At 40.3% G+C, this 24,040-nt stretch overlaps 1 protein-coding gene across 3 annotated transcripts; it reads right to left on the bottom strand.

The window, feature by feature from the left end:
* Nucleotides 1-6,898: 6,898 nt before the first annotated feature.
* ARG1 (arginase 1) lies at nucleotides 6,899-23,302 on the bottom strand. Of its 3 annotated transcripts, XM_049900890.1 has the most exons (9): nucleotides 23,246-23,302; nucleotides 17,121-17,193; nucleotides 15,195-15,206; nucleotides 14,169-14,355; nucleotides 12,813-12,972; nucleotides 11,034-11,128; nucleotides 7,948-8,052; nucleotides 7,567-7,703; nucleotides 6,899-7,065 (listed from the first exon to the last, which is right to left on the bottom strand). In XM_049900890.1, the coding sequence occupies exons 1-9, from the start codon at nucleotides 23,300-23,302 to the stop codon at nucleotides 6,899-6,901; spliced, it is 993 nt and encodes a 330-aa protein (XP_049756847.1). The 3 variants fall into 3 exon arrangements, with proteins under 3 accessions (XP_049756847.1, XP_049756857.1, XP_049756866.1); XM_049900900.1 differs by lacking the exon at nucleotides 15,195-15,206 and having other exon boundaries at nucleotides 14,169-14,343; XM_049900909.1 differs by lacking the exons at nucleotides 11,034-11,128; nucleotides 12,813-12,972; nucleotides 15,195-15,206 and having other exon boundaries at nucleotides 14,169-14,343.
* Between the last annotated feature and the right edge of the window lie 738 nt (nucleotides 23,303-24,040).

Raw genomic sequence — 24,040 nt, 5'->3', positions numbered from 1 at the left:
GAATTTCTGGCAGTTCTCTGTTGATGTACTGCTGCAACTGCTTTTGAATGATCGTCAGCAAAATTTACTTGTGTGTAATATTAATGATACTGTTTGATAATTTCTGCATTCTGTTGGGATCACCTTCTTTGGAATAGGCACAAATATGGATCTCTTTTCCAGTCATTTAGCCGGGTAGCTGTCGTCCAAGTTTCTTGGAAGATATCCATTTGTTGAATCATCTCAGTTGGTATTCCATCAATTCCTGGAATGTTGTTTTTCACCAGTGCCTTCAGTGCAGCTTGGACCTCTCCCTTCAGTACCATCAGTTCTTGATCATATGCTACCTCCTGAAATAATTGAATGTCAATCTATTCTTTTTGGTACAGTGACTGTCTGTATGCCTTCCACCTTCTTTTGATGCTCCTGCAGCATTAATATTTTTCCTGTAGAATCCTTCAATATTGCAACTCAAGGCTTGAATTTTTTCTTCAGTTCTTTCATCTTGAGAAATGCCAAGCATGTTTATCTTAGGCTGAGTTCTCTAGAGAAACAAAACCAGTAAAACATATAAATATGCAAAGAGATAGATTTATACCAAGGAAATGGCTCACGTGGTTGTAGAGGCTGGGATGTCCCAAGTCTGTCAGTCAGGAAAGAGGCATCTTGTGATCCACATAGCTGTAGGGGCTGGTGGACCCAAGATCGGTAGGTCAGAGAGCAGGGCTCTTGCTCACAGACTGAAAAGATGGACAAATCCCACAGGTAAGCTGCTAGCTCAATAGTGAGTGGTGCCACTCCCATTTCCACCCTTTGATTCCTGGACCTATGAATCATGGCTGTGGGAGAAGCACCACCATGTATTGGACAATGGTTTAGAGCATATACAGCCTCCTGGAGAGCATTGCCCCAACCCTGCAAGGTATTGCCACCTAGCTGGCACCGTAATCGTGTCTTTAGGAGGCCATTCCATTGTTCTATCAAAGCAGCCGCTTCAGGATGATGGGGAACATGGTAAAACCAGTGAATTCCGTAAGCATGGACACATTGCCATACCTCATTTGCTGTGAAGTGAGTCACTTGATCTGAGGCGATGCTATGTGGGATACCATGACGGTGAATAAGGCATTCTGTAAATCCACAGATGGTAATTTTGGCAGAAGCAAGCAGGGAAGGCAAATCCATATCCAGAGTGTCTATTCTAGTAAGAGCGAAATGCTGCCCTTTCCATATCCAATACAATCAACTTGCCACCAGGTTGCTGGCTGATCACCTCGAGGGATGGTGCCATATCTGGGACTCAGTGTTGGTCTTTGCTGCTGGCAGAGTGGGCACTCAGCAGTGGCTGTAGCCAAGTCAGCCTTGGAGTGGAAGTCCATGTTGCTGAGCCCATGTATAACCACCATTCCTGCGACCATGGCCACTTTGTTCACGAGCCCATTGAGCAATGACAGGAGTGGCTATGAAAAGAGGATGACTGGTTTTCACAGAATGTCTTCCTATCCATTTGATTGTAAAATCCTCCTCTGCTGAGGTCATCCTTTGGTGAGCATTCACATGAGACACAAATATCTCCACTTCAGAGAGGTCTATCCACATACCTCCTTGTCTCCAATTTTCCAATCGTGTTCCCTTCATCCAGCCAAACCATTGGCTATAGCCCATGAATCAGTATACAGTTGCACATCTGGCCGTTTATCCTTCCAAGCAAAGTGAGCAACCAGGTACACTGCTCGAAGTTTTGCCCATTGGAAGGATTTCCTTTCTTCACTGTCTTTCAGGGAAGTCCTAGAAAGGGGCTATAGTGCTGCTGCTGTCCACTTTCGACTGGTGCCTGCATATCGCACAGAACCATCCGTAAACCAGGCACCAGTTTTCCTCAGTCAACTGATCATAAGGAACTCCCCATGAGGCCATAGGTGCTGACTGGGAGATGGAAGGTAATGTGACAGAAGTGGATACCATGGGCATTTGAGCCACTTCCTCATGCAGCTTACTTGTGCCTTCAGGTCCTGCTCGAGCCTGATCTCGTATATACCATTTCCATTTAATGAGGGAGTGCTGCTGTGCACGTCCAACTTTATGACTCTGGGTCAGACAACAACCAGTTCATGATGGGCAGTTCAGGCCGCGTGGTGATTTGGTGTCCCATAGTTAAGTGTTCAGTCTCTACTAAGGCCCAGTAACAAGCCAGTAGGAGAGTAGTTATCTGCAGAGGATGGCAGGGCTTTGCTCCAAAATCCTAAGGGTCTACACTGTGATTCACCAATAGAGGCCTGCCAAAGACTCCAAACAGCATTTCTATCTGCCAGGGACACTTCAAGCACCACTGGATCAGCTGGATCATATGGCCCAAGTGGCAGAGCAGCTTGCACAGCAGCCTGAACCTGTTGCAGAGCCTTCTCTTGTCCTGGGCCCCATTCAAAACTAGCAGCTTTTCAAGTCACTTAATAAATAGGCTGAAGTAGCACACCCAGATGAGAAATATGTTGCCTCTAAAACTTTTTTTAAAATCCAAAGAGGCCCTCTAGGTGTTGTGCTTCCTTTTTAGTTGTGGGAGGAGCTGGAAGGAATAATTTATCCTTCACTTAAGAAGGAATATCTCAACATGCCCCAAACCACTGGACCCCTAGAAATTCCACTGAGGTGGAAGGCACCTGAATTTTTGTAGGATTAATTTCCCGCCCTCTGGCACACAAATGTTTTACCAGTAAGTGCAGAGTCACTGACACTTCTTCCTTACTAGGTCCAATCAGCGCACAATCTCAACCATGTTCTTCCCTTTTGGTTTTCTTTCTCTAGATCTTTGCACCAAAAACCCAAAAACCAAACCCAGTGCCGTCTAGTAGCTTCTGACTCATAGCGACCCTATAGGACAGAGTAGAACTGTCCCATAGAGTTTCCAAGGAGTGCCTGGTGGATTCGAACTGCCGACCCTTTGGTTAGCAGCCATAGCACTTAACCACTACGCCACCAGGGTTTCTGTCGTTATAATACTTTAGTTTGTCTTCTCGAGCCACCCTTCGAAATCTGTTCAGTTCTTTTATTTCATCATTTCTTCCTTTCACTTTAGGTTCTCTACGTTCAAGGGCAAGTTTAAGAGTCTTCTGATATCAATTTTGGTCTTTTTTTTTCTTGTCTTTTTAACGACCTCTGGCTTTCTTCACATATGATCTCTTTGATATCATTCCAGAACTCATCTGGTCTTCTTTCATTAGTGTTCAACGCATCACATCTATTCTTGAGATGGACTCTAAATTCAGGTGGGATATACTCAAGGTTGTACTTTCGCTCTTGTGGACTTGGTCTAATTTTCTTGAACTTCAGTTTGAGCTTGCATGTGAGCAATTGATCTGTTCCATGCTAGGTCCCTAGCCTTGTTCTGACTGATGATATTGACCTTTTCCATCATCTCTTTCCACAGATATAGTTGACTTGATTCCTGTGTATTCCATCTGGTAAGATCCACGTGTATAGTCACTGTTTATATTGTTGAAAAAAGGTATTTGTAATGAAGAAGTCGTCGGTCTCACAAAATTCTATCATGCAATCTCCGGTGTTGTTTCTATCACTAAGGCCATATTTTCCAACTACCAATTCTTTGTTTTCAACTTTTGCATTCCAACCACCAGTAATTATCAACGTCTTGATTCCATGTTTAATCAGTTTCAGACTGCACAAGTTGGTAAAAATCTCCAGTTTCTTCATCTTTGCCTTTAGTGGTTGGTGCATAAATTTCAATAATAGTTCTATCAACTGGGCTTCCCTGTAGGTGTGTGGATATTATCCTGTTACTGACAGTGTTGTATTTCAGGATAGATATAGAAATGTTCTTTTTGATAATGAGTGCAACACTATTCCTCTTCCATTTGTCATTCCCTGCATAGTAGACTATATGATTATCTGATTCAACATGGCCAATACTAGTCCATTTGAGTTCACTAGTGCTGAAGATATCAATCTTTAGGCATTCCGTTTCATTTTTGATGACTTCCAATTTTCCTAGATTCATATCTTGTACATTCCACACTCAGTTATTAATGGATGTTTGCAGCTGTTTCTTCTCATTTTGAGTCATGCCACATAAGCAGTTAAAGGTCCTGAAAGCTTGACTCCATCCACATCATTAAGGTCTACTCTACTTTGAAGAGGCAGCCCTTTCCCAGTCACATTTTGAGTGTCTTCCAACCTGAGAGGCTCATCTTTCAGCACTCTTATCAGACAGTGTTTCACTGCTATTCATAAGGTTTTTACTGGCCAGTATTTTCAAGAGTAAACTGCCAGGTCCTTCTCCCTAGTCTGTCTTAGTCTGGAAGCTCTGCTGAAACCTGTCCACCAAGGGTGACCCTGCTGGTGTTTGAAATACTAGCGGAAAACCTTCCAGGATCACAGCAACACGCAAGCCACCACAATATGACAAACAGACATGTGGTGGTAATATACAAATAGGAAATCAACACTATCACTTCCTTGGGATGTATGCATTCATGAATAAAAACTAAACCCATTGCCATTAAGTCGATTCCAACTCATAGCGACCCTATAGGACAGGGTAGAACTCCCTCATAGAGTTTTCAATGGTGTAAATCTTGATGGAAGCTGAATGACTGCCACATCTTTCTCCTGCAGGGCACCTGGTGGGTTCAAACCACTTTTTTTTTTTTTTTTTTTTCTGGTTAGCAGCTGAGCACTCTAACCGCTGTGCCACCAAGGCTCCTATATACATTTCAATTATTAAAAATTTAATTTTTCCTCTTGCTTAAAAAAATGGAAATATAATTTTCTTAGAATAAGCTTTTCAAAGAGTTATTAGCCAGAGACATTAATAGAGACAAACTTTATTCAGTTTTAGGATACAGCTGAGAAAAAAAAATGCCCTTTACATTCATTACATCCTATCCTAAAAAATTTTTTTCTTTTTAAAAATCAATAGCGGCTTTAGAGTAGCTCTGTCAAACAGAACTTTCTGCAGTTATGGAAATGTTCTGTAAGTGTGATGTCCAATGCTACATGTGGTTCTTGAGCACTTGAAGTATGGCTAGTGCAACTGAGGGATTGGATTTTTTACTTTATTAAGCTTTAAATAACTACATGTGGCTACAGTACTGGACAGTGTAGTTCTAGAGTAAGATCCACCACAATTGCTCTTATCTAAAAGTTATTCAATAAAACATTTCTCTTTCAAAGACCATAGTGGCAACAGGTTTAACATTCTGGGTTACATGTGAAAAATCAGATGATAGTATAGCTGTTAGACAATAGCAATAAAAATCATTTCAGGGAGCGTACTTCATCATGTTTCCTTGGGTTCTTATCTAGGTTTTGGGGGGTGGAGTTTGCTTCCCTTTTGATTGTAATTTGCTCTCATTTATTTTTCCACTTTCCTCACTATATTCCAGAACCAACATTAATTTTTAGGGTATTTAAGAATTTGAGCTAAAGAAAGATGCTGAAATTGCAGTTAGCAAAGGTTAGGACATTTGGAAGACAAAGATAATTTTAGGCTGAAATCCTAATCTGAACTAGTAGATCTTGGAAACAAAATAGCAGTTTGGTTTCTCTGGCTCTTGAATAGGTTTTTGAGGATATCTTCTAGCTCCCAAGAAGCTGAGTATCAGCCACATTTAGAATATCAACCAATATCTGTTTAAAGCTTAAAAATAGTAAAATGTGGCCATCTAACATTAATGAGCTTGGTGATTACCCAAATCTTATGATGATTTGGTGTTATGAGTTGAATTGTGTCCACCAAAAATGAGTATCAACTTAGCTAGGCCATGATTCCCAGTATTATTGGTTGTCTACCGTTTTGTGATCTGATGTGATTTTCCTGTGTGTTGTAAATCCTAATTTCTGCCTGTGTTTAATGAAATGAAGTTAGGTTATGTTAAAGAGGATTAGGGTGGGATGCAACACCCTTATGCAGGTTACAGCCCTGATCTGATGTAAGGGGAGTTTCACTGGAGTGTGGCCTGCATAACCTTTTATCTTACAAGAGACAAAAGGAGAGAGAAGCAAGGAGAGAGATGGGACCTCATACCACCAAGAAAGAAGAGCCAGGAGTGGAGTGTGTCCTTTGGACCCAGGGTCCCTGAGCTGAGAAGCTCCTAGACCAGGGGAAGGTTGATGACAAGGATCTTCCCCCAGAGCCGACAGAGAGAGAAAACCTTCCTCTGGAGCTGGTGCCCTAAATTCGGACTTCTAGCCTCCTGAACTGTGCCAGAATAAATTTTTTGTTAAAGCCATCCACTTGTGGTATTTCTGATATGGCAGCACTAGATAACTAAGACAACCATTTTGCAGATGAAGAAACCAGAGCTAGAGAATTTAAATTGCTTCTTTAAGATCTTCCAACATTTTAGGAATGATTTCACTGCAGCTTTTTAAATCGTCATGGTAGTTTAAGTAGGATGTACATATGCTTGTGTGTATGTGTGTATATATGTATATACATATAATATGCATGTATTGGGAACATATAACATGTAAACACAATAGAATCTTACAAAGAGTTTATTGCAAAAGTCACATCTTTTGAACAACATGGATATACGGTACCTTTTCAGGTGGGGTAGCTTTGTCTCTTGATATCAGGAATCTCACTCTGTGGGGTTTATATAAGTGTCTGCAAATTTGCAATTGGAAATTAATATATACTTTTATTTCCAAAGATAAATCTTTTCCCAAAATGGGCACTATAAACTTTATAATTTTACAAAGGTTTGAATTTCCAAATCTTGAATTTCACACCAAGGGGCAAGTCAGTTTATACAGTTTGTACTAATTATATAGTATTTCCTAAGGCAAAACGTTTTTCTGAAAAGAACAGTCTTTGGGCGGATAACTGTAGGCTTAAGTAAATTATTACATTGGCTAATTATGTCATTAGCTGTAAGATTTTTATATGATGTTTCCATATCTACTTAGGTGAGCTAAGATAGTTAGTATCTTTATGATTGCCCTCTCGAGCAACTCCAAAACAAGCCAAGGTTATTGCTACTGCTGTGTTCACCGTTCGAGTAACTTCTTCTGGTGTCTTCCCCAGGGATGGGTTCACTTCCATTATATCTAATCCTGAGAGTAGCCCTACAACAACAAATGGTAACATTGTAGTTTATAAAATAGTTGACATTTTTCATTCAGTACACATTGACTTGAAAGACTATGCAGGAATGGAAAGATGTAGTAACCAACTGAAAGCGCTTTAGTTACTGCATCATGTGATGGGTGCTTTTTTTTTTTTTTTTATGGTTCAGTTTGTTTGCTTTTTATTTTTTTTAATAAGTTTTATTAAGCTTCAAGTGAACGTTTACAAATCCAATCAGTCTGTCACATATAAGTTTACATACATCTCACTCCCTACTCCCACTTGCTCTCCCCTTCTTGAGTCAGCCCTTTCAGTCTCTCCTTTCTTGACAATTTTGCCGGCTTCCCTCTCTCTCTATCCTCCCATCCCCCCTCCAGACAAGAGTTGCATGATGGGTGCTTTTGAAGTGTCATTAGGCACATGGTTTTCAAGTCAGGAAGATAGAGATACATATTGTCAAGTGAATGCTTTCTGCTTCATTCCTCTAGAATTTTACCTACCTGTTTTGTAAATTTCCTCTGTAATGTGGAGACCTTCTCTGTAAGACAGACCTCCTGGGACTGGTGTGCCAGTAGCTGGTGTGAAAAATGGGTCCAGTCCATCAACATCAAAACTCAGATGAATTGGCCTTTTCTTTCTTTTAAGAGGTGGGAAAGGAATTCAGTTTAAAGGTGATGATTTAACGTTTCGTAGGTAAGTATAATTCTTACCCTGTTTTATAAAAAGTAACAACCCAGTGAAGTTCCATGATTTTACTTAAAGCCTTTATTAATAAATTTTTTTTTGTTTTTTTTAGTGCGAGTAGCAAGCACTCAATAATACGTAATGTTACACACGTGTGCGTGCACACACACACACACACACACACACAAACATCATACCTTCCTAGTAGATAGCTGAGTGTTTCTTCCATCACCTTGCCAATTCCCAGTTTATCCACTTCACTCATTGAAAAGTATTTAATACCCAAGGTTTTCAAAATGTAGCTATGAAAGAAGAGACATTAAGATAATACACAGTTAACGAGGAGACTGACTCTATACCCTTGGTTTTTATTTTATTTTTATATATAACAAAAATTTGCCATTGTAATCATTTTTTTATTGTGGTAAAATATATATAACAAAAAATTTTGTCATTTCAGTCATTTTCACTTGTACTATTTAGTGGCATTAATTACCTTCGCTATGCTGTGCAGCCATCATCACTGTTTCCAGATTTTTTCATCATCCTTGACAGAAACTCAGTACCCCTTTAGCAATAGCTCCCCACTTCCGCCTCTCACCCACCCTCAGTAATAAACTTTTGTCTCTGTGCATTTGCCAATTCTAGATTTTTCATATAACTAGGGTAACAAAGTATGTGTCCTTTTGTGACTGACTTATTTTACTTAGCATGTTTTCAAGGTTCATCCATGTTGTAGCATGTACCAGGGCAACGTTTCTTTTTATAACTGAGTAATATTCCATTTTGTGCCTGTACTGCATTTTTTTTTTTATCCATTCATCTGTTGATGGGCATTAGGTGGTTTCCACCTTTTGGTTATTGTAAATAACACTGCAATGAACATTTGAATACCAGGTTTCTCTTTGTGTCCCTGTTTTCAATTCTTTTGGGTATATACTTAGGTGTGAAATTTCTTGGTCATATAGTAATACTATGTTTAACTTTTTGAGGAACCGCCAAACTTTTCCATAGCGGCTGCACCATTTTACAATCTCACCTGCAAAGGCTGAGTTTGTAATTTCTCCACATTCTCATCAACACTTGTTATTTTCCAATAATAGCCATCCTAGTGGGAGTGAAGTGGTTTCTCATTGTGATTTTAATTTGCATTTCCCTGATGACTAATGGTGTGGGACATCTTTTCATGTACTGATTGATCATTTGTATATCTTTATAAAAATGTCTATTCAAGTCTCTTGCCCATTTTTTGATTAGGTTGTCTTTTGGTGTAGGTCATTTTAATCATTTTTAAGAGTGCAAATTGTTGGTAGCTGCCGTCGAGTCGGTTCCAACTCATAGCGACCCTGTGCACAACAGAACGAAACACTGCCCGGTCCTGCGCCATCCTTACAATTGTTATGCTTGAGCTCATTGTTGCAGCCACTGTGTCAGTCCACCTCGTTGAGGGTCTTCCTCTTTTCCACTGACCCTGTACTCTGCCAAGCATGATGTCCTTCTCCAGAGACTGACCCCTCCTGACGACATATCCAAAGTGTGTAAGATGCAGTCTCGCCATCCTTGCCTCTAAGGAGCATTCTGGCCACACTTCTTCCAAGACAGATTTGTTCATCCTTTTGGCAGTCCATGGTATATTCAATATTCGCCAGCACCACAATTCAAAGGCGTCAACTCTTCTTTGGTCTTCTTTATTCATTGTCCAGCTTTCACATGCATATAATGGATTGAAAACACCATGGCTTGAGTCAGGCACACCTTAGTCTTCAGGATGACATCTTTGCTCTTCAACACTTTGAAGAGGTCCTTTGCAGCAGATTTGCCCAATGCAATGTGTCTTTTGATTTCTTGACTGCTGCTTCCATGGCTGTTGATTGTGGATCCAAGTAAAATGAAATCCTTGACAACTTCAATCTTTTCTCCATTTATCATGATGGTTACTCATTGGTCCAGTTGTGAGGATTTTTATTTTCTTTATGTTGAGGTGTAATCCATACTGAAGGCTGTGGTCTTTGATCTTCATTAGTAAGTGCTTCAAGTCCTCTTCACTTTCAGCAAGCAAGGTTGTGTCATCTGCATAACACAGGTTGTTAATAAGTCTTCCTCCAATCCTGATGCCCTGTTCTCCTTCATATAGTCCAGCTTCTCGATTCATCTGTTCAGCATACAGATTAAATAGGTATGGTGAAAGAATACAACCCTGACACATGCCTTTCCTGACTTTAAACCAATCAGTATCCCCTTGTTCTGTCCAAACAACTGCCTCTTGATCTATGTAAAGGTTCCTCATGAGCACAATTAAGTGTCCTGGAATTCCCATTCTTTGGAGTGTTATCCATAGTTTGTTATGATCCACACAGTCGAATCCCTTTGCATAATCAATAAAACACAGGTAAACATCCTTCTGGTATTCTCTGCTTTCAGCCAGGATCTGTCTGACATCAGCAATGATATCCCTGGTTCCACGTCCTCTTCTGAAACTGGCTTGTATTTCTGACAGTTCCCTGTCGATACACTGCTGCAGCCGTTTTTGAATGATCTTCAGCAAAATTTTGCTTGCGTGTGGTATTAATGATGTTGTTCTATAATTTCCACATTCGGTTGGGTCACCTTTCTTGGGAATAGGCGGCCAGGAAGCTGTCTTCCATATTTCTTGGCATAGACGAGTGAGCACCTCCAGCGCTGCATCTGTTTGTTGAAAGATCTCAATTGATATTCCATCAATTCCTGGAGCCTTGTTATTCGCCAATGCCTTCAGAGTAGCTTGGACTTCTTCCTTCAGTACCATTGGTTCCTGATCATATGCCACCTCTTGAAATGGTTGAATATCGACCAGTTCTTTTTGATATAATGACTCTGTGTATTCCTTCCGTCTTCTTTTGATGCTTCATGTGTCATTTAATATTTTCCCCATGGAATCCTTCACTATTGCAACTCAAGGCTTGAATTTTTTTTCAGTTCTTTCAGCTTGAGAAGTGCCATTAATTATATTCATCACATTGTGCTACGATCACCACCATCCATTTCCAAAAGTTCCATCACCTCGAAAAGAAACTCAGCACCCCTTCAGCAATAACTCCCCGCTTCCCCCAGCCCCTTGTAAGCACTAATAAACTTTCTATCTTATTTCTTTTAAAGAAAAGTTCAATGTGGTAAATATATAAAATATTTAGGTTTTATGAATTCTATATGTGTATTGCTATTCTGTTAGGTTTGACCAGTAACACATACCTAGCACATAAAAGGAAAAAAAGTGAAAGTAAATCACATCAAGGGATAAACTTACTGTTCACCAGGGTCCACATCTCTCAGGCCAATATATACAATGTCTTTAGCAGATATGCAGGGAGTCACCCAGGAGAGTCCTGGTACATCAGGAATCTAAAATTGCAATGTTTCCATTTGGTTATATATGCTCCTCTATAGTCAATCTTCGAGAGTCCCTGAATAGCACAAATGGTTAAGCACTCAACTATAAGCCAAAAGGTTGGTGGTTTGAACACTCCCAAAGGTGGCTCAGAAGACAGGCCTGGTGATCTGCTTCCTTGAAAACTTTCTGGAGCGGTTCTACTCTGCACACATGGAGTTGCCATGAGTTGAGATTGACTCAACGGCAACCAACCACAACAAGAGTAAACCTTTTAAAATTAGGAAGACAGGCTGGGTTGCGTTATCTTATATTTAGAATGTAAGAATGTGCATATATCTTAAATTTAGAGGAAATCATTTAAAAGTCACAAAATTAAGAAGGGGATATTTGCCTTCCCATGTGGTACCTTCGATTGTCTTGGCCTTACACACCCTCACCCAGGGGCCCTGACCTACCCTCAGCCGTTTATCGGAGTTTACGTGCTCTGTGCCCCACTGAGCCCTGCTGTCTCAGGACTCTTCTTTAAGAAATCAGTGTGCTTCAATTACTTTGATAGCTCCCTTGTCTTTCTCAGTAAGGGACTTGATCCAAAGAATGATCTAGGGTAACTAAGGGAAATTTATGACCAGATGGACCTTTGACTGTTCCTCACACCATAATGTGATATCTGCTTTGTCCTGGAGCTGAGTTTAGTTGTTCTCATGTGCTAGGTAGACATTTTCCAAGTTTATAAATGCATCACTTGGTCTTCAATGCAAAAAATATTACTCCTAAGCATTTAACATAAGGAGATATGAATCCCCAATTATCATCATAAGAGCTAATACACTGCAGCTGTTACATAAAACAATAAAAGTTTGGAGCTATAATGTTAAAGTTTAATCTGGAATTTCATCTTACATATTTCCGAAGTTTCTAGAGATCAAAGAGATAGTTCTTCCTCCTATGACTGAGAGATGCACTTTTCATAGTCAGAACAATAATATAAAAATATAGATCATTACAATCCTACATTTAAAAACTCCATTTTGAAAAGTCCCTATAATGTGTAATATGTATTTATTTTTAATTAATTTGTAAGAGTAAGAGGTTGTGGGGTATGTTGTAAAGAGGTAGGAGTTAGGAGACCTGGTTCTGGGTCTTCCCTTGCTATATGCTTGCCGTATGATCCCAACAAAGTGCTTAATCTCTGAGTGGATAACTTCTTTATGAAGGAGTATTCTCACTGAGTCCCTGCATGGTGCAAACAGTTGACATGCTTGGCTGCTAACTGAAAGATTGGAGGTTTGAGTCCAACTGGAGGCACCTCAGAAGAAAGGCTGCCATCTACTTCCCCAAAAATCAGCCACTGAAAACCCTATGAAGCACAGTTCTCTGACATTCGTGGGCTTGCCATGAGTGGGAGTCGATTCGATGGCAATTGGTAGTAGTAGTAGGACTTTACCTACTAAAAAGGGTCGTTCTAAGAACCAAAAGAGAAGATGTATACAAATTCAGTTTGTAAAGTACCAAGTAAGATAAAGGTGGAGAGCCTCGCCCATTTTTATCAGCCTATCCTTTACTTGTTGGCTGAAGAGAAAACGGTTTGAGGTTGCAGCAAGAATAAAATGGCATAGGGGTTCCTATTTCCCTTCCACCACATGAACTTCTGCTAAAGATTAGTCTTTTGTAATAAAAAATCAACCAGCCTTTTACCTGGCTCTTTAGTTCTTTCAGGAGAAAAGACACAGGTTGTCCATGCAAGTTCCCACTTGGGGTTGTGAGTGGAGTGTTGATATCGGTGTGGGCATCCACCCAAATGACGCAGAGATCAGGGTGGACTTTGGCATGGCCAAAGATGCTTCCAATCGCTAAACTAGGGAGGAAGAAAAGTTTGTGTGAACATCGGGTTTGCAATGTCTCTACACACATCATACAACATATTAACTCATCCAGTGTATCTGCTGCTTGGTTTTTTCCTTTAAGTCAAAGTGGCCGCTATTTCTGATAGGTTGAAAATGGAGATGCCAATTAAACAATCTTAACAACCAAGTATAGCTTATTACACTTAATACTTACTAGCAAGTTATACTGATATAATTACTAAAAATCATTTTTATCCCCAACCCGCCTTCTAAATAAAATATTAGCCAAAACAAAATAATGATAATATGCGTGTGTAAAAACACTAGTCATGTCAGCAATTGCCTCACACGAAACACTGTTCAATTCTCTGGATCTAGTTCTTGTGAAAATTATACAGCAATAAAGAAATGACACTTATGATCCTTATGCATACCAAGAAGTAACATAAGGAAATTTGTACTGTGATTAAGAGCAAAACATACGATATAACACATACATACACACATATATAACACACACACACACACACAGACATTTTAAACACATTCATGTAACAAGAAAAAAAAATGCCAGAAAGGAAATATGCCAGAGCCAAAATGCTTATAAAAGTTTTAAGAGAAGTACAATTTACGTAGATAGAGATATTATACATATATATCCTCACACCTGTGCCAAATACTTGAATAAATTGAGTTAGGCTGTATAGTAAGATATAACGGTGATAACCTTCTGATTTTAAAATAAGTACATTTCAAAAATGTTATAATTATTACTTTTATAATGGAAAACATACTTTTAAATTGTTGACCTAAATGAGTGGTTTATATTATGAGCAATCAGGTATAATAAACTCTGAATTTCCTTGGTGCTTAATGCTTATTTATTTAGAAATGTAAGACTGTGCCAAGTATTTTACTGAAATTCATCCGTATTTTCTTTTATTTTCTGCTATAATAGATTAAAATAAAGATATAGCAAGACTTCAAATAGAGCTAAGTATATACTTCCATAATGAAATACTCAATAAAATTAAAAGGAAAAATGCAGAAAATTTGGTAAAAAACTTGTCCTTTGGGACTAAGATAAGCGGAAGATGGAAGATATTGATTGGTGCCATTCCTTCCACATGTTCTCTCTTCTCGTGGTCTTGCCATACTTCCTTTATACCGTTTGTACCAGACCCCACAGACAACCATTAAATAAGACCTGTGATCTCCGCCGAGTACCAAGCTGGTTCGCCCATTCTTCTTGACTTCTGCCACCACACTAGCCAGCTGCTCGTTAGCTTTTCCCACCGACCTTGGATTCTTCACAGTTTGAAAGGGACTGTCACTAGGGACATCAGCAAAGATCAGGTCCCCATAATCTTTCACATCATACTCTAAAATTAAAAGTTTCAGGATACTAAGTTTAAAAGATACAGATTATAAAACAGTGTGTGTAGGATGATTCCAATTCACAAAATAAACATATTTTCAAAGATATAAGCAAAGAAGAAGTCTGGAAAGACTGTGAACATCATGAAGGTAGAAACCGTGTCTGTGTTTGCCTGCCATCATCCCACCAGCGCCTCACACAGTGCCTAACACTTCTTGAATCCATTCAGTTAGCTAGACACTAAGAGGTACCAGCGTTGACCTTCTGATTTGGACCTAATGAGTGTCTATCTCTCTTTCTCTCTCTACCCTGCTTACTTTCTCTCTCCCCTTACATGCTTTCTAATTTTCTATTATAAGTAGTGTTTTGTTTTTGTAATAAGTACATAAGAATATTTATATGCTTAAACCCAGAAGAAAATACACCAGCGTTTTCTAAATTTTCTGACTCTGTCATAACAGTCCTTGGTTTTAACCTGGTCTGTCACCTGCTGAAGCAGCTCAGCTTCCTCCCTTTGTCCACTGTACCTGCCTCATAGTGTTGTTGAGAGAATTAGATAAGAATATGGGCTTACCGCTGAGCCTAACACTTAAGAGAGCTCAGGATATGAAGGCTCTTTTTTTTTTAATAAGGAAAAAAAATTCAAGTCACCCAAAATTCTTATGGACCCTGGTGTGCTTCCTAGAAAGCATTGCATTAGACTTCAAAAGTACGGTTTCGTGTAAAACCATGACATGGGGTCAAGTCAGTGTTCTGTAGGTAACTTGACTCTTTATTATGTGTTATATTTATGTGTCTGTGATTCAGTAACACTTTCAGGAGATTTAACCTTATATAAAATGTTTTTTATCAAATTATGTTTGGTAACTGAGGGAATCAGCCCATTTATTCAACCAAGCTTTCTGTTGTCTATTGGGTGTTTTGTTGAGGTATACTTTTTATTCGTTAAAATTCACCGATTTTAAGTGTACAGGAAATAGCTAGAATCTTGCAACCACCACTACAATCAAATTTGAGAACACTTCCATTAACCCCCAAATTTCCTCCTATCGCTTTGCAATAAATCCCCATCTCTACCCTTGCCCCAGGCAGCCACTGATTTGCTTTCTGTTACTATACTTCTGTCTTTTCTAGAGCTTCATACACCTAGAATCGCACAGTGTATAACCCTTTGTGTCCAGCCTCTCTCCACATGGCATGTCTGTTCCTTTCTATTGCTGAGCACCACCCCATCATAAGGATGCACCGCACTTTGTTTATCTATCGCCAGTTCCTGTTGTTTTCGTTTTTTCACTATTATAAATAATGCTGCTACAAACATCCAAGTACAAGCCTTTGTGTGGACTTACGTTTTCACTTCTCGAGTAAATACCTGGGAGTAGAATTGCTGGGTCAAAAGGTAAATGCATGTTTAGCTATTTAAGAAACTGCCAAACTGTTTCCCAACGTGGCTGTATCACTTTGCATTTCTACCACCAGTAAACAAAGGTTCCAATTGTCCCATATCTTCACCAACACTTCAGAGGGTTTTATATAGAGAGATAACGTATGCTTAAGTTTATAGTTTAAAAATACATGTTATATTTCATTTGCAGGTTTATGCAAATACTATGCAAATACTTGGCATTATTATTATTACTGTAATTCTTTTTTTTCTTTCACAAATAAGAGTCCTTTTACTAGTAGTGGAAACCCTGGTGGTGTAGTAGTTAAGTGCTACAGCTGCTAACCGAAAGGTTGGCAGTTTGAAACCATCAGGCTCTTGTTGAAAACTCTATAAGGGCAGTTCTACCCTGTCCTATAGGGTCGCTATGAGTCGGAATCGACTCGATGGTAATGGGTTTTGGGTTTTTACTAGTAGTAGGAGATCCCGGGTGGCACAAATGAGTGAGCACTTGACTACCAGCCAAAAGTTCAGCTGTTCAAATCTACCCAGAGGCACCTCAGAAGACAAGCCTGGCAATCTGCTTCTGAAAGGTCACAGCCTTGAAAAACCTCACGGTTTTCTACTCTGCACATATAGGGTGGCCATGAGCAGTGTCGAATTACCCAATAAGCGAGATAAGCATGGGCTTACTTGTTCTTGCTTACTAATCTGTAGTGAACAATTTCATATTTTTTTTTTTTTTCGCCACATCACAGATTCTGCTTCTAGGTATGGCTGGCATCTGTCTCTCTCCCAACCCTACAGCACCTTCCTACAGAATCAAAGCCTCTTTTCAAATTTACATCCCTGACAGGGATGGAGCGCCCAGTAAGCAAGGTAAGCACAGGCTTACTTGTGCTTACTTACTAATCTGTAGTGAACAATTTCACAAGTTTTCACCACATTTGATATACGGTAAGCCTTGCTTATTGGGTAATCCACCCCTGGCCATGAGTCAGATCGACTTGACAACAAAAAACAACTTGCTAGTAGCGTACTTCCTGCAGTCCCTTGCCTTCTGTTTTCAACCACCCCAACCCCACTCCCTCTCAGCTTCCCTGTCCTCAGCCCCAGCACTACACACGGAGATTCTCTAAGATGACACTTTGTCTGGAGAACAAAATATCTGAGTGAGGATCTTTGTTCTCATCCCAAGGAATATTCATCCAGAAATTTCTTCTGAGCATTCTCCCCATGTGTTATTTATTTTATAAAATATGTTACTAAGATTACTACCAGTGCAGCAACTCTCTAGTGTAAATGTCACTCCAGACCCACCCCAATTTAGTAAGCTCCTGCTCCTTTCCACCAAAGTCCACAGGAAATCAAGCTGATTCTTTAAACTAAAAAATTACCTTGTTCTTTAAGTTTCTCAAGGAGACCAGCCTTTCTCAACACAGTAGGGCCTTCTTCCACCCCTCCTAGTGGCTGAAAAATAAAAAAAATCCAGATGTTATCCTGACTATCATATGTCTACAACAGAAACCCTTTTCATTATTTAATCAAAGAGTCAGTATCATTTTTTGAGCTCCTACAGTGCCAGGAATTTACATTATCTCATTTAATCTTCACAGCAAGGTAGATTGAACTACTCCTATATCAAACATGAAGAACTAGAATCAGAAAGTTGATGTAATTTTTCTAAAGGCACACAATAAAAAGTGGCAGAGTGTAAGTGTACATGCAGGACCCTTTAGATTCCAAAGTCTGCCTCCCTTCTTCCCATCACACCATGTTATCAATATGTTGTTGTGTTAGGTAACGTCTAGTCAATTTGAACTCATAGTGACCGCATATGACAGAGTAGAACTTCCCTTTAGAGTTTTCTAGGTTGTACTCTTTATGGGATATAGGGGCTGCAGCAGTATATTGACATGAAATTCAAGCCAAATGGAACCAGGGATATCACAGCTGATGTCAGATAGATCCTAGTTGAAAGCAGAGAATACCAGAAAGATGTTTACCTGTGTTTTATTGACTATGCAAAGGCATTCGGCTGTGTGCATCATAAAAATTATGAATAACATTGCAAAGAATGGGAATTCCAGAATGCTTAATTGTGCTCGTGAGGAATCTGTACATAGATCAAGAGGCAGTCGTTCAAATAGAACAAGGGTATACTGTGTGGTTTAACGTCAGGAAAGATAAGTGTCAGGCTTGTATCTTTTCACCACACTTAAATTCAATCCGTGTGCTGAACAAATAATCTGAGAAACTGGACTATATGAAGAACGGTGCATCAGGATTGAAAGACGACTCATTGACAACTTGCCTTACGCAAATGACACAACCTTGCTTGATGAAAGTGAAGAGGACTTGAAGCTCTTACTGATGAAGATCAGAGACCACAGCCTTCAATATGGATTATATCTCAACATAAAGAAAACAAAAATCTTCACAACTGGAACAATGAGTAACATCATGATAAACTGAGAAAAGACTGAAGTTGTCAAGGATTTCATTTTACTTAGATCCACAATCAACAGCCATGGAAGCAGCAGTCAAGAAATCAAAAGCTGCACTGCATTGGGCAAATCTGGTGCAAAGAACCTCTTTAAAGTGCTTTTAAAAACAAAGACGTCACCTTAAAGGCTAAGGTGTGCCTGACCCAAGTCATGGTATTTTCAACTGCCTCATATGCATGTGAAGATCCAAGAAGAATTGACACCTTTGAATTGTGGTGTTGGCAAAAAATATTGAATATACCATGTACTGCCTAAAGAACGAACAAATCTGCCTTGAAACAAGAACAATCAGAATGCTCCTGAGAAGCAAGGATACTGATTGTCTCACATACTTTGGACATGTTATCAGGAAGGATCAGTCCCTGGAGAAAGGACATCATGCTTGGCAGTCAGCAAAAAAGAGGAAGACCCTCAACGAGATAGATGGGCATAGTGGCTGCAACAATGGGCTCAAGCATAACAACGATTGTGAGGATGAGGCAGGATCGGGCAGTGTTTTGTTATATTGTACATAGGGTCGCTGTGAGTCAGAACTGACTCGATAGCACCTAACAGCAACAATCTTTACGGGAGCAGATCACCACGTCTTCTTCCACAGAGCCACTTGTAGATTAGAACTACCAGCCTATCGGTTAGCAGCCAAACAACCACTGCACCACCAGAGCTCCTCATTGTCAACATAGCTAACACACATTTTGTGAGAAAGCACTATAATAAATGCAGATATAAAGATGGAAAGGAGCGGGCTTCTGTCTTTGATTAATGCATAAGCTAATAGTGGACCTGGCATTTAAACTAGAGTACATTGATAATTGCTTCAGTACAGATACAAGATGCCCTGGTAACAAGAGCAGGCTGCTTCCCACTCTGTCAGGGCAGGATTGTGTCAAGCAAGGCTGCATGGAACAGGCGGCGTGTGAGCTGAGTCTTGCAACATAAGTAAACATTCACCAGGAAAACAGGAATGGGTAACGGAAAAAAAAAATTGCAAGCCAAGAAGCAGCCTGGGCAAAGGCATGAGAAAGAGCATGGCACAAGAGGGGCCTGTGTGCAGGTCAACAGGGCAGTAAGTTCAGGCTCCTGGGAAGAAATGGGCAACAGGGAAAATCATTACCAGCAAGCTGAAACCATAACCAAAGACCAACCCAGTAAATTCAAGTTTTGAGATGCTTACTCACAGTGGAGAGAAATATCTACCCTGGCAGGAAGTCTTCTCCAGTCTCCTGGCTGACTGGAGGTCTAAAGAAGCAGCTCTTTTGTGTATCTTTCTGATTCTAATTTCTGACAAGACTTTTAGATCCAGAAAGTTACTTGCCGTTGTCAGATGAGAAGATGTTCCAAAAGACACATGCAGGCCTCCCTAAGATTGGGGCTGTGGTACCCAACTAAGATCTTTCTTCTCGATTCCAATGACTGGATAACTTGCCCCAGGTGCCAGGCAAATCTTTGATCTCACGTTTCCAACCCTGGCAGCAAAGAACCCCCTTGTACCCTCCCTGAGGCATTTTGTTCCTTTACTGATTCCCTTTTGCCGTGAACCCCTGCTACCCCAAATAGAGCATCTTCTTTAAGCCCCAGTAAGGTGCTGCTTTGGCTCATATTCTGCCTTTGGTTTTGTTTGCCATTATTAGATTACATTTCTAAGTTCTTTAAGTGTGTAGTTGTTGTTGGTAACTGCCCTTGTGTCAGCCCCCAACTCATGACAACCCCATGTGCATGGAAATGAAACGCTGCCCGGTCCTATGTCATCCCCGTGATTGATTGCGGATTGGACTATTGTGATTTGCAAGGTTTCATTGGCTGAGTTTTGGAAGTAGATGGCCAGCCCTTTCTCCTAATCTGGAAGACCGTCTGAAATCTGTTCAGCATCACAGCTACTTGGGAGGCTCCACCGACAGATGGGTGGTGGCTATGCATGAGGCGCATTGGCCTGAAATTAAGCCCACATCTCCCAAATAGAAGGTGAGAATTCTACCACTGACCCACCACTGCCCCCTCTTTAAAGCACTATTTTTGTAGCGTAGGGCTAACATTTAGTAGATATTCCAAAACTGCCAGTTTGACCAAACTCCTTGACCTTTCCACCCTCTCTCTTTCAAACTTTAGAACAAATTTTAATGACCCCTCACTGACAATATATTTTTGCTCTAACATAGTCCTTGAATTTCCCACAGTAACATTTTCTACGATTTTTTTTTTTTTTTAATTGTTTCAAACTACTTCTCGTGATGGTCTTCTCTCATTGCTTGGTTTATCTGCTTACTTTGGAAGTTGCTTTGTCAGCTCAACTGACATTCTAAACTGGTTTCCAAACCCTAACTCTCCTGCCTGGCAACAAGTGTAAGGCTCACTATGGAGTCAGGCCCTCTGAAGAAGCATCAGAGTTAGGAGCGCAGGCTTTGAAGTCAGATAGTCCTGGGTCTGCTACTGACCGTGTGACCCTGAGCAAATTATTAAGCCTCTCTGGGCATTAGTTAACTAAACTATAAAAGAATAATACCTACCTCAGTGTTTGCTGCCACCACTGTTTCCCAGCCCCACTGACTTACAAAAGGATGAGGCAGGGGATGGAGTTCTTTTTCAGGAAACCACTAGCATCAACCTTCTGGCCATCTGCCCTCTTATCCACGCACTCCACCCCCTTGCCCACTTATCTCATTTTAGATGGGGAGAACTACTTGCATGTTAGCAATTTTTTCCCTATCCTATGGCTTAGTGTTAGGAGCCCTGGTGGTTCAATGGTTAAGCACTCATCTTCTAACCAAAAGGTTGGAGGTTCAAACCCACTCAGCAGCTCTGTGGGAAAAAGACCTGGCGATCTGCTCCTGTAAAGATTACAGCCTAGAAAATCCTATGGAGCAGTTCTGCTCTGTCACATCGGGTTGCCATGGGCCAAAAATCCACTCAATGGCACCTAACAACAACGATGGCTTAGTGTAGAAAAATTTCTCCCAGTCCTTCCTATTCTGGGACAACAGGCTTCATTCTCATGGCCGTGTTTTAATGGGGGAAGAGCTGTAAGTAGAAAAAGAAAAATTAGTGAGAATGGAAAATGCATATTAGGCTATATTTCAAAATGCTATCCCTTACAGTTACTGTTAGGAGTCCCTGGATAGTACAAACGGTTAAGTGCTCAGCTACTAACTGAAAGTTTGGCAGTTTGAATCCACCCAGAGAAGACTTGGAAGAAACGCCTGGCTATGTACTTCTGAAAGATCACAGCCATTGAAAACCACATGAAGCACAGCTCTACTCTGAAACACATGTGGTCACCACGAGTTGGAATAGGCACTACAGCAACTGGGTTACAGTGGTTATTATGGGGCAATGGCGGTTCCGTGACAGAACTCTCACCTTCCTCGTGGGCGACTTGGGCTCAATTCCCAGGCAATGCACGTCAGCCACAGCCACCACTGGCCTGTCGGTGGAGGCTTGTGTGTTGCTCTGATCTGAACAGGTTCAGCAGAGCATCCAGACTAAGATGAAATAGGAAGAAAAACCTGGGGATCTACTTCTAAAAAATCAGTCAATGAAAACTCTGAGATGAGACCATCCCAATGATCTAATCCAAAACTGATCATGGGCAGCATTTCATTCTGTGCCAAGAGTTGGGGGACTGGCTCAACAGCAGCTAACAACAATAACGGAGGCTGTTACTGTCAGCATTAGGTCTTGTGCTGAGATACAAGGCCCAGAGCGTGTTGGGTCTATGCCCTCACTTCCTTTCTTCCCTTTGTCAATTATTTCCTTATCTTCTTTTTTTTTTGACAATTATTTCAATCCTGTATTTATTATAACCTATTTTTTTTTTATTCCAAGAACAGGTGAGATTATTATGGTTTTCGCAATTAACTCCAGCACTGAAAGAAACATTTCTGTGTCATCAAAATGTCCTGTGTCCTGGGAGAGACTTCTGAAGCAATGAAGCACTATTTACTGAGCCCAAATGCAGTTTGGGCCTCTAACCTCTGATCTCTGCCAATTTGTTTTGCAATAAAAAGCCAGATTGCACAGCAAGAGTTCAAAACTTAGAGAGGTAAATGCTGCTCAGGTGGGCAAAGAGAACCCTGACAGTCCCAGAGAACGCTCCGCTGAAACAACAGCAAAAATCCATCTCAGGGATTGCAACTCACACTTTGTCTTCTGTTTGCTTTATTATTTATTTTCATTTTTAGCACAAGACCCATATTGATATCTAAAGTTTTCTGGAATCTTTACATTTACCCAGAGTGAATTTGTCCAGGTGGGTTAAAAAAAAAAAAAGGACTGTATATTTAAACCTCACTGGCATGGTTTTGATTCACAGCTAGGTGAATCCGTGAGTTTCATAAACCCATGAATCCTTTCAATGTTACCAGCTGGCAGTAGGATTTTCTATGTATTTCTTATTTTCTCCTTAAAGAGAAGTACATCAAGGATTCTACTGAGTCCATAAACTACCAGTTTTATAGAACCATTAAAACCTTAAAATAATCTGAGTCATTTACAAAGTTGTAGGAAGCAATGATACCTAGGCTATCCAAGTCAAAAGAAGTCTGAAAGTTACCTCCAATGCATGAAAATTTTCCAGGCATGATGACATACCTAAACATTGTTTTCTTAAAATTCTCCCTCCCTCTACACACACACAGGCAGCAACATCAAAAGCAACAACAGCAACGAAATCTAAAGCAGTAGCTGCAACATGGAATTCCATTTCAATTCAGAGAAAAATGCTTTCTCTTAAAAAACATAAGGAAAAATCTGGGAGATTCAAATAAAATTGGTTTTGGTCATGATCAAGAGCCGCATGAATAAATGGATTCGTGGCTATAATTATGCAATGTTGCAAAATGTTAAAAGGACTTTAAATATACATATTCATGCTCCCCCCCCCCCACCTCCCCACCCCCGGCCACCCACAGGACCAAATTGTATCTGGGATCTAAAGGAACAAGACAATAACAACTCAGTAATTTTAAAGTTCAAACTTTTCAAACACATTCCCATTACTAAGAGCCTGGCTTTTCCCTCACCTGTCCCTTTGAGAAAGGAGCTCCGATGATCCCTATGGATTTTGACTTGGAACTCATGCTCCGGCACGTCTCTTCACGGCGCCCGAGTTCTCCAGTTGTCACCCTCTGCAGCTCTCAGTGACAGAAGGCACACATTTTTTTCCATTTATAATTGGGTTGAATCTGTTTACCTTTATTCTAATAAGGGAGACTGGCTCCACCTACTGAAGAACGGTGCAAGTCAACAGAAAGCCTCGAAAAATTACTCATACAGGGAATAACCGTGATTCCTCTCAGTCTAAGTCTCTAAGTCACTTTTATTCACTTTGCCAATTCACACCTTTTTTCAAAAGCTAGCTGGGCAACATTAATCTTTTTAGGCCATTAACAATATATGCTGTTTCTTGAGAAGTACCATGACTCTGTGCAACCACGGGGCAGGGCACAAATCCCTCAAGGCGTCTGGGTCCTTCCGTATAAAATAAAACCTAGGACTGGCAAGATGGTCTCTTGGCTTACTTCCAGTCCTAAAGCCCTGAGTGAAGTTTTCATACACCAGGATAAATGTTTAATCCATGAGAGAGATTTCATACACCAGCGGGGTAGAGTCTCAGAGAAAGAATATGACCTCTTCTTCTAATTATTACTTGAAGAAAAAAATTAATTGCCTAATTAATAACCCAGAGGTGTTGCCATGGCAATTTTGAAATATGGTGTGCAGGATAACACCAGTTCTTGGAATCGTCCTCAAGGTACGGAAATAAAAATAGCTTTCATAGAGTTTTCATCACTGGCCAGATGCTGTTCTATGTTTAT

The sequence above is a fragment of the Elephas maximus genome, chromosome 1, assembly GCF_024166365.1.
Source record: "Elephas maximus indicus isolate mEleMax1 chromosome 1, mEleMax1 primary haplotype, whole genome shotgun sequence".
NCBI lineage: Eukaryota > Metazoa > Chordata > Mammalia > Proboscidea > Elephantidae > Elephas > Elephas maximus.
The sequence above is the reverse complement of the archived record's forward strand: the minus strand, read 5'-3'. Positions and strand labels throughout refer to the sequence as shown.